The sequence below is a fragment of the Solanum pennellii genome, chromosome 8 (genome assembly GCF_001406875.1).
Source record: "Solanum pennellii chromosome 8, SPENNV200".
In the NCBI taxonomy this organism is placed as follows: Eukaryota; Viridiplantae; Streptophyta; class Magnoliopsida; order Solanales; family Solanaceae; genus Solanum; species Solanum pennellii.
In genome coordinates this window covers 68,602,001-68,613,378 of record NC_028644.1, presented here as the reverse complement: position 1 = coordinate 68,613,378, position 11,378 = coordinate 68,602,001, and the positions used below count along the sequence as shown (strand labels likewise).

At 33.7% G+C, this 11,378-nt stretch overlaps 1 protein-coding gene and 2 non-coding genes across 3 annotated transcripts; 2 read left to right on the top strand and 1 right to left on the bottom strand.

Moving 5' to 3' along the window:
• Positions 1-3,272: 3,272 nt before the first annotated feature.
• LOC107027151 (probable copper-transporting ATPase HMA5) lies at positions 3,273-9,035 on the bottom strand. The gene is made up of 6 exons (XM_015228330.2): positions 8,669-9,035; positions 5,703-7,094; positions 5,373-5,627; positions 5,173-5,295; positions 4,251-4,730; positions 3,273-3,934 (listed from the first exon to the last, which is right to left on the bottom strand). Exons 1-6 carry the CDS (start codon positions 8,951-8,953, stop codon positions 3,515-3,517), a joined length of 2,955 nt encoding a protein of 984 aa, XP_015083816.1. The 5' UTR covers positions 8,954-9,035; the 3' UTR covers positions 3,273-3,514.
• Positions 9,036-10,637: 1,602 nt separating this feature from the next.
• Positions 10,638-10,708, top strand: TRNAG-GCC. Its single transcript has one exon. It is a non-coding gene; the product is annotated as a tRNA-Gly (tRNA).
• A 6-nt stretch (positions 10,709-10,714) lies between these two features.
• Positions 10,715-10,803, top strand: LOC114078512. Its single transcript, XR_003580192.1, has one exon. It is a non-coding gene; the product is annotated as a small nucleolar RNA snoR114 (small nucleolar RNA).
• The last annotated feature ends 575 nt before the right edge of the window (positions 10,804-11,378 follow it).

The window sequence follows — 11,378 nt, the reverse complement described above, 5'->3', positions numbered from 1 at the left end:
CCCCCACCCCACCCCAAATCCCAATCATATATCGAGGACGAATAAATTTTTATCATTAATTATAAGATCTATAGGTACCTCTCCTCAAACTATCACTCATCTTAGTGCTCGGCCATAGATTTTCAAATATTTTTGGCAAATATTGTTTTGGTGAAATTTCACCATGTATTTGGTCATAATATTTGGAAAACATATTTCACTTTTTTTGGAAAATATGATTTATAACCATAAGTTTTAGAAACTATCAAAACTTGACTATAAGTTTGTATTACAAGTCAATTGGATCTTCGTTGCAACAAATAACAAGTTATGTCCATGACACTAGAGCAATGTGATAATTTGGAGTGAGTGCAACACGCATAATTCCATATATCGTGAAGTAGACAAAGTACATAACATTGTTACCTAGTCAATTGTTCGTCATTTTCATCAACAACCATATCATCACTTTCATATTAACTGAATATTTCATCACTACTTTGATGTTCGTAAAAAATTGTGTAATACAATGCAACAACTATGATAGAGGATGTTTTTATAAAAGATAAAAATTTGATGTAGAATTTTCTATTAATGTGATTCTTTTTTCAATCAATTTGGATTTCATCTTTTCATTTTCATGTTAATAAGTAGAGTACTAAAGTAGATATGTGAATTTCAGCTCAACATATTTTTTATGATTAATTTATTTACATAATTGAAATTTGAAAATACACACAAAAAAAATTGAGCCAAAAGTGGCTAATATAGAAACACGTATTCGATTGAAACATGTCATAGTTCAAATATCTAAATAAAATTTAGACAGAATAGTCTGGTGGACCCTCGTACTTGTATCAGATTGTGTTATGGACTCTTTTACTTAGATTTTTGTCATCTTGACTCCTGAACTTAATCAAAATGAGATTTTTAAATCCCTCTGACCATGTGTGTATCTCACTCTCCCTTACATAGATGATATTTATATCCATGTCATATCCATGTCATATATATTAATGCCAAGTCATAATTTTCTTCATAATAATTTTTTAATTATTAGTAAAAATATTAAATAAAAGATAAATTTAAAAAAATCTATTTTATCAAATAAAATAAAATAATTATTTTTGTACACCTTTCCTCCACCTTCCCTAACCCACCATCACTGTCAAAACTCCACCATCTCCATATCCCCATTTTTTTCTTCTTCGATTTTTTCACAATCCAGCAATCTGATGAAATCATGAAACTACTTCACTCCCCGCTAGTGCTATTTTAATTTATTATTGACATTTCTAATCCTCCCTATTTTCACTATTTCACCACCAAGCCACCGTCGTAAAACCCATTAGAATTCAATTGTAAAACCCAATATAGCATTTCTGATTTTCCAGCATGGATAGCAATACAAACTGGTCGGAACAAGGTAGAGGATCTCGTCGATGCTGGAGAAATCGATGGAGCCATTGCGTCGTCTCCATTTTTTACAGCGGCGTCCATTTTTATCGGTGTCATCGCCATTTTTGCCGGCGAGATCAAAGTAACAACAATCGAAGTCATCTAACAACCACAATAACAACAACCAAGCCACCTAACAACCAGATCTAACCAAACTTTTCATAATCCAATGCTAACTACTATTTCACACCCCAAATTGCTTACAAATACAAGAATAATTTTGACACCAAATGAGGTCAAGTTACTCATTAGAGATATCAACAACTCCACTAATTTCTGATTTTTCTTTGTTTATTATGTCAAAAATTTTCGACCAATTTCATTTTTTATTTAGGGTAACAAAAAAAAAACAAGAAAGAAGTTGAAAAGGAGCAAGGAAAGGCAGAAAGATAGAAATTCAGGTATGGGAGGGGAAAAAGAGGGAAAGTGATGATTGAAGCGGAAAAAAATAGGGATGGGTGGGGGAAAGAAGAAAGAAGTGAAAGAAAAATGAAGATAAATAACAATAGGGTGTGGATAAGAAAAAAAATAGGTTGGGGTTGGGGTGGCTTGAAAAAAGATGGTGTGGGGAAGAAGATAAAGGTAGTGTGGGGAAGAAGATAGAGTTTTTTTTCTTTTTAAATTTATTTTTTTAAAAAAATAAATTTAATAATTTAAAAGTAAAAGTTGAAATTTCAAATATCATGTTCACTTGCCTTTGCAGGCGTGTAACTACACTATCTTGTCAACTCATCTATATTAATGCCACATAAGAATGATCAGACAATTGCCCTATGAAGACTCGCTTTCGCTACGGCTCCGGTGGGTTCCCTTAACCAAGCCACTGCCTATGAGTCGCCGGCTCATTCTTCAACAGGCATGCGGTCAGAGCCCTGGCTCCTCCCAAAAATACTTTGATTTCTTATGTTTTGCAAACAAGATCATACTTTACGTAGTAAACATGCTAATTAGGTTTAATATATTGTGTTATGTTGAGTATAAGGGTCCAGATGACAAAAAACTAAGTAGAAGAGTTTATAATACAATCCGATACAAGTAAGAGAGTCCACCAGACTATTCTCTGCCAAATGTTTACTGACTGATAAGTTTATGCTTGATATATTCTGCCTAAAGTTTTAATTTGTTCAAGCGCCTATTTGTTTCAATTATTAATACTTAAAATAAAGCTAACAAAAGTGGTACACTTCTGCATTATGAAGTTAATTTTTAATACACAACTTAGATTTATAATCAGTACTCAGTAGTACTATATTATTTGCAAAAAGAAAAATAGTACTGTACTATCACAATTCCTCTAATCTCATTTTATAAATATTTATTTATATTGGTATTACAACAACAAAGGCATTATGATTTAATTAAACAAAAATTCATATGCTTTAAATTGAGTTACTAATTTAGTAATTCCTAATTACTATTTTTTTGTTATTTATACGAATCAGGTCAACACGTAAGCTCATCTTCTTAAATAGGTCATTAAAAAAAATACATAAAAGCCTAATTAGAGAATCATACTTTTTTAAAATTTGTCAAACACCGATATGATTGATTCAGAATATTTATATCTATTATTCATGTTATAGATGAACGCATACTTCTATTTGGTATAATCAAGGGCGGAGCCAGCTTGGGGTTAGGGGATTCAATATGAACCTGATATATAGTACACGTAAATTTATATGTATATATAGTAGACGTTGAATCATGTTCGGTTAATTCATATACTTGTTATACAAAAGCAAGTTGACTTGTAAATGTTCCATTTACTTGTCAAATAACTTTATGACAACTGCTCCTTTTCAAAAGTATATATCATGTAAAATAAAGCTATGAAATCATGAAGCAACAAGAATATTTATTGGATTAGTGATTCAAAAAGCAACCACATATTGGTATACACACAATTTTTACTTTTATTAACTTGCAATATACATTAAGCTCCCACTATGCGTCAAGCGTCTAATATATGCAGCATTTCTACGAGAAACTGTTTTCATAGCTTGAATCCATAAAAGGTCGCCTCACGACAACTTTTAGTGTTGTACCTAAGCTTACCCTTTCAATATATTTACAGAAATTATGACTCAACTGTTATGCCTCCAATCTCAAGATTATCAAGGTTTTTAGGCCTCTTGTAATTCTTTAGCAAAAGAGAGCTGCATACAACACTTACTGAAGAAGCAGCCATTGCTGCCCCTGCTACCCATGGTGGCAAGCGGAATCCGGTAAAGGGGAAGAGAGCTCCAGCAGCAATTGGAATGCCAAGAAGGTTATAACCAAATGCCCAAAAGTAGTTCAGGCGAATTCGACTAAAAGTTTTCCTGGAAAGGTCAATAGCAGTTATAACATCTTCAAGATTGCTTTTCATTAGGACAATATCAGCTGCTTCAATAGCTATGTCTGTCCCTGCTCCTATCGCCATTCCAACGTCAGCTGCTACAAGTGCTGGCGAGTCGTTGATTCCATCTCCCACCATTGCAACAACTTTTCCCAAACTCTGTTGATCAATTAAGATGACTTTTAAGCACCAGCATGACAAAATTAATAATACGCTCCAACTCGTCCCCACAGTGATGTGTCTAGATGATCATTTTGTTAGTTGGAGTGCTCAACTAACACAGTGCAGACAAGTTGAGGTGTCTAGATGTGCACTTTCGAAGTTGAAGTGCTTACTTGTCAACTGAGACTGAGTTTTATGTGTCTAGTTATGTATTATGCCATTTGTTAACTCAGGCAAACTTAGGCTAATTCTTTAAAAGCAAAATGTGTTTATCACTTTATCTTTCAGCAGATTCATGGCACCGAAATTTTACCTGCAGTTCCTTCACTTTTTCGGCTTTGTCTTCAGGTTTTGCTTCTGCAATAACATCACTAATACCAACTTCCATAGCAATGGCATTAGCTGTTCCCCAATTGTCACCTGTAACTAGCTTACTCTCGACTTTCATAGACTTAAGAAGAGAAATGACTTCACGAGCTCCGGGCTTCACTGGATCTGATATAGAAACAACTCCACTCAGTTCACCATTGATTGATACAAGAATTCCAGTTTGAGCCAATTCTTCTGCTTCTGCTAGAAGTTCATCGGCATCAACTGGAATGGAAACACCTTGATCTAACATCAAGCTCTTGTTTCCAACTATTAACGTTTTGTTGTGGACAACAGCCTTCACACCATGTCCAGTTATAGACTCAAAGTCTTGGACTTCAGGCCACCGAGGGTTCTCCTCATCCTCTCTGAACTTCTTAGCGTATTCAACAATTGCCTTGGCCAAGGGGTGCTCACTATTTAGCTGAAATTCAAGAGTTAGTTATCAGTTTCATGTATTGGCATGAATAAACACTAGCATTCACTATATTAGAAAAACCAAAATGTCCTTCAATCTTGTGGTCGAATTGAAGAGTTGCCAAAAAAGGAAAAAGTCGTTCTTTTTTAGATGGAATAAACAGGAAAGTAAGACAGACAAATTGAAGCCGAGTGAGCATCTCGTATGATCTAGCCTAATAAGAGTCACTAGGAAATACATATCAGAGAATTATGTACATAAACTGCTTTAAAGATATGTGCGAAAAACTTTTAACTGGATGTTATGTGACAAATGAAAGGCCCAATGAACAGCTTTATATGTTATTTTATCAGGGCAGTGGAAACATGACTAAGTTAACAAGGGTGATAGAACTAGTAGGGCAAATATCAAAAAAGAAAACACAACACAATAGGGGCTGGTAATGTACCTCAGCTGCCGCAACCAATTCGTAAAATTCTCGAAGTACCATAGATCTGAAGAGCTTTGTATTTACAACAACTGGTTTACCCATTGTGAGAGTCCCTGTCTTATCAAACACAATACAGTCCACCTACAGAAAACATATGATGATTTTAATTTTTATGATATGGCATTGCAGGAAGCACAGTTGAGAAGTTTCAGTGCTACCTTTTGTGCGCCTTCCAAAGCTTGCCCGCCTTTAATCAAGACACCTCGAGAAGCACCAACTCCTGTGCCAACCATGACAGCAGTTGGAGTAGCAAGACCAAGGGCACATGGGCACGCTATGACCATTACAGATATACCAAATTGAAGGGCAAGCTGAAAACTATCCATAGAAGATGGAATCCATGATTTAGGATAGCCGTCGTACTTCCCAGCTAAAAACCAGGCCAGCCAAGTAAATAAGGAGAGAATAATAACCTGAAATTGGGATCACCAACTCTCAGAGTCATAAGATGATAACATAAATCTTACAGGAAGCCGGTTAATACTCACTAGTGGCACGAAATATTTAGAAATACGATCAGCAAATTTTTGAACGGGAGCTTTAGCCATTTGTGCTGATTCAACCAGTCTAACAATCTGTGAAAGAGCACTCTCTGATCCAACCTTAGTAGCTCTAATATGAAGAACACCATTCTCATTCACAGTCCCTCCAATCACCATGTCGCCTTTCCTTTTGGCCAGTGGCCGAGATTCTCCTGTAATCATACTCTCATTTACATGGCTTTGTCCCCAGATGACAAAACCATCACAGGCTACTTTTGCACCGGGAAGGATTTTGATCACATCATTCTTCTGTATCAATTGGCTATCAATTTCTTCCTCTTTCACCACATTTCCTTCGTCATCAAGCTGTAATAATGAGGCTGTCTCAGGGGTCAAGTTCATGAGTTTAGCAATGGCCTCAGATGTCTTTCCTTTGGCCAAAACTTCAAGATACTTCCCAAGTAGAATGAAGGAAATGAGCATTGAGCTGGTCTCAAAAAAATCAGTAGACTTGAAGCTTGGAGAAGTAGCAGCTCTTAACACCGAATAGACCGAGTAAAAGTAGGCTGCATTTGTTCCCAAAGCAATCAAAACATCCATATTTGCAGAACCATGACGCAGTGCTTTGTACGAACCAGAATAGAAACGTCGTCCAATGATGAATTGCACTGGAGTAGAAAGCACCCACCGCAAAATCTCTCCAACGCTAAGCATGTTCACGACTTTAATATCCAATCCATCCTTCAAACCAGGAATATACATGAAGATCATGGAAGTCAAGAAAACAGGAATTGTAAAAACCAAGCTCCAGAGAAAGGATCGACGACAGTATTCAATTTCCTCCTGTCTATGGGATTGTTTCCCACCTCCTTCAGGAAATATTGTTGCCTTGAACCTTCCAGAACCAGTTGACTCAATTACTTGAATAAAATCTCTAGGTCCTATTGTATCTGATTTATAAGAAACAGATAACTTCTTCAGCTCAGGATCAATATCAACGTCTTCAACGCCTGGGAGTGCTCTAAGAGAACTTTCAATAATGCTCATGGAATTCTCGGTATGTACTCCATCAACTTTCAGCAAGATTTTGCTCCTATCTTCTCCAGTGCTAATTAATATCGCTTCAAATCCAGTATCTTCTATGGTTTCTAAAAGCTGATTGTGAGTTAATATCCGCTGATCATATTGGATTTCAGCCTCCTCGGTAGCTAATGCAACTTGTGCTTTCTGTACACCTGGGATCAATCGCAAAGCAGATTCTACAGTTGCGGAGCAAGAAGTGCAGGTCATTCCTTTTATACGTATCCGGCAGACTTGGGATGTTTTCTCATTTGTCTCTTCTGTAACCAACGTAGCTTCGAATCCAACATCTTCTATCGTCTCAAGGATTGTTTCCTCCTACAAATTGGGCAAGTGTTCTTAGCAACTTCAACAAACCACTCATCTAAAGATCCTACAACTTAAAAAATTGTAGTTATAGTAATTCTTTGAGAAGTAGAAGTACATTGTTCATGGCTTTCTCGTACTAATATGTCGGATGATATTAAAAAATTGCAATGCTAAACAAGTCTGGGAAACAAAATTGATTTCTACTTCTAGATTTACTGCTGCATAATGCAGGGTACTTGGTACTAATATGTAAATGCAGCTTTAACATAGTACTAATCACAATCCTTTTAAACCAACATCATTGGTTTAAAATGTTAACTGAAACAGATGAATATAATTCCAAATAAAGCTCATTGCTCAAAGCATATTCAATCATGCTAAATTCAAAATAGACATCCATAAAAGCACAAAGTCCTAAGTGATAGAAGAAACAAGCGAAGTTTCTGCAAGTTAAAGAGTCGGAGCACCATGTACAACGACAATCTTCACAATTTGGTGAGTCGTTTGATGTATATTTTCTTGCACAAACTCAGGGTGAAATAGACTAGACAACAGAATTTCACTTCATCCAACACAACCAACATTCAGCCAAAAGTAAAAACTTAAAGGAAGAGCAAAGGGGAGCAAAGACCTTGACTTTAACAAGTTTGCTTAGAACATACATAACATATTCAATGGAGTAACTCACTTCTATAAACAACCAAGATGCTTAGAACATACATAACATATTCAGTGCAGTGGCTTACTTCTATAATAATCATAAATAAAATACAAAGGAAATCTTCAAACTCTACCTAATAAGTCCATATGATAAGCAGAATCCAGCAAAACTTGATGAAACAAACTAGTACTCTCTCAACAATTAAAAAAAAATGAGAAAATTCTTGCAGAAATAAGTTTGTCTTTTGGAACCAAACTCTCTACCTCCACGAAGTAGAGGCATAAGGTTCTGAATTCTGCATACACTCGACCCCACTTGAGTGATTACACTAGGTATGTTGTTGTAGAAATGAGCAAAAAATGGACTCAGACTAACATAGCTAAGGCAAGAGATAACTCAAACTCTGTCGTCCAAGAATCTTAGACCTCCATAAACCATGGTAGAATTTCTCCCTATAAGCCTGTATCATTAGCAGAATCCTCCAAAACTTCCAAAGATCAATTTTTTACATTCTCTAACCAATTAAGAAATAACCCAGAAAATTTCTTCTTGAAGTAACTAGTTTGAAATAAACATACACACACCAAAAAAAAAAAGGATTCACATTGACATAGCTAAGGCAAAAGATAACTTAAACTCTGTTATTCAAGAATCTTAAACCTTGATTCACAGCCTAGGTGGACAGAGTTATCTGATATCTATGCTGGTGAAGGATAGCAGGTACCATAAAATTAGTCGAGATACATGCAACACGACGTTTATAAATAAATAAATAAAAACTTAAAAACCTGGATACCCCTTGTAGAATTTCTACCTAGTAAGCCTAAATCATTACCATAATCCACTATAACATCCATAAAGATCAAATTTTTACGTTCATTCAGCAACTAAAAATCTCAAAATCAAGAATCAGATAACTCACATTGACAAAAGTAGGGTAAAAAATAACTTGAGCTTTGTTATTCAAAACATCAACAACAGCTTCTTTAATCCCAGAAAGTCTTTTAATTGCCTTTTCTACAGAACTAGCACATGCAGAACAACTCATACCATTAACTGAAAAAATTGCCTTTTTTTCTTCACCAGAAGATACAGAAAAACCCTTTGGGTATTTGGGCATTGATGGATAATGTGCCTTTGAGGAAAAATCCCCATAACTGCTCTCATTTCTTAGACATGAAAGTGAAAAAAGCTTAACAGTCGCCATGGATTTGAAAGATGAAGCTTTTTTTTTCTCTCTGTTTTCGATTCTTGAATTGCTTTTTGTAGAAAAAGAAAAACAGAGTTTGATGTCATCAAGGAAAATGAAATTATGTAATATGAAATTTGAATGATAAAATAAAGGTATTTTAAGGGTGTGTTTGGTAAGAAAAGAAAATATATTTTTGGATAATAAAAATGGTTTTAGTATTTTTGGCACATAAATAAATTAAAATACTATTACTCAAAATAATTTAATATAATCTAGCAAAATACAACGCAATGAGGTGCATGGGGATCAAACACAACGAGATATATGCATGAAGATTTAAGGATAGCTGGGTAGAATAGTCGAGGGATGGAATGGGATGGGAGTACTGTATGTAGCGATGAATTTAAGATTTTCATATTAAGAAATTTTTTTAAAAAAATAGTGTTAGGGATTTGCACTTACTTAAATTCACCTTAAATTACAGAGTCCATCTTTAGTTTTATGTCCAAAAATTCGAAAATCGACATATATACATTAAAATAAAATAAATATCACATATTTTTAGTGTAATTGTTTTTATCAAGGAGTCGAATGAACACTATCGCCCCCTCCTCGATCCAACCCTGGTTGGATGGATAGAAAAAGAATGACATAATACATAAATATGTCATTTAACTTATTTCGGATGTGTACGAGTAAATATTTAATCTTGTATAAAGTTAAATAAATAGACACATTTTTCCTATGTGGCATCCTACGTAGAAATTTTCATCGTACACGGTATCCTATGTGTATTATGACACGTATGACTTATGTACATACTTAATTAACTTCATACAATTTAAAGTGCCTACTTGTGCAGCCTCAAAGTTGAAGAAAATAAATATAAAATGAAGCAAAATTAAAGAGTGTATTTATATATTATGCTTAAAAAAAATAGTGAATATGAAATTTCATTTATGAAATTTGATTAATTTCCCCACTTAACTAATAGAGAAAGTTATTTTTGTCATTTTAAGGAAATTTATTTATTCTAAAAAGCTATCCTTCAAAAATTTAACCAATTAGAAATTTAGGAGAAAAAATACAGAAAATATTTAAGTCTGTACCAAACACACCTTTAATACTTTTGAGGGCTATCGCAAATTGCTCTTTATATAATAAATTTAGTTTTTAATACAATCATTGTGTGTCTGCGCAAGCTTCATGTGACGAATTCAATCACGATTAATGTCAAACTTACATTAAAAAATTATAGAGATAAAGCGACTCGATATACATTGTAGTATATATAATTCCTCCATTTCAATTATTTTGATTTGGTGCAAAATTTTATAACGTAAAAAAAAATTAAATATGAAAGTCAAATTTGAATATATTTTTTTTCTTTTATAGTGTTATCCGACAACTTATACGCACTCAGACTATACATATATATAAATATTTTGCTTCTTGCCGATTAATGTCCTTTATTGGTCCTATAAGACAACTAATGTTGTAATCATAGTAGAAGTTAGAATCATATTTACGAGTTTCACAAAATTTCTATAGTTAACTAAATAATTTTTATATTATGAATTTACTTAATATATTTAAAATAAACATATTTAGAAAGAAACTGTTCGTTTCACCTTATTTTTAGTCAAATAAATGAGGAATTATTTATAATTTAAACTATTAGTAGTATGTTAAATAACTGGCACCAGTGGTCTAGTGGTAGAATAGTACCCTGCCACGGTACAGACCCGGGTTCGATTCACGGCTGGTGCATTTTCAGAGCAATGACGTTTACTTGCATAAATTGTGAACGATTGGGTCGTCACGTACATCTGATTTATAAGATGAGATAATGTGTATCTGAGCTCTATTTTGTTATCCGTTTTCGTTTTTCACCCGATTCCAATAATATATATTGGGATTTGATCATATTTGAAATCAGTTTTTATTTTCCATCCAAGTTTGCATTTCTTCCTCTTATGTGATCGTAAATTATGTTTGATTGTATATAAAAGAATTTTATTTTTTTTCTCTCCTCCAAAGTAATCTAATATAGCTTAACTATAGGAATGGCTATTAAGTTATACTAATTTTGTCAGCTTTACTAAATAAAATAATCAAAATATACGTAAAAATTTTGATTATCACGTTCACAATGACATATGTAATGTTTGCAAGTTGAGATTTATCACATAATATAGCAAGTGATTATAATGTGTAAAAAATCATTGTCATACAAAAAGGAAAAAAGTGCATAACATTTTTTTTCAACTATATCTTTTAATTATGATAGGGTAATTATGAATTTATGATAAAGCTATAGCGCTATACATACCCCCACTCTAAAAAGTAAAAGTATTGGACTTTTCATTTGAAAAAAAAAAAAGAAAAACTAATTTAATCTTGTCAAAAGAGGATGATAAAATATATATATATATATATA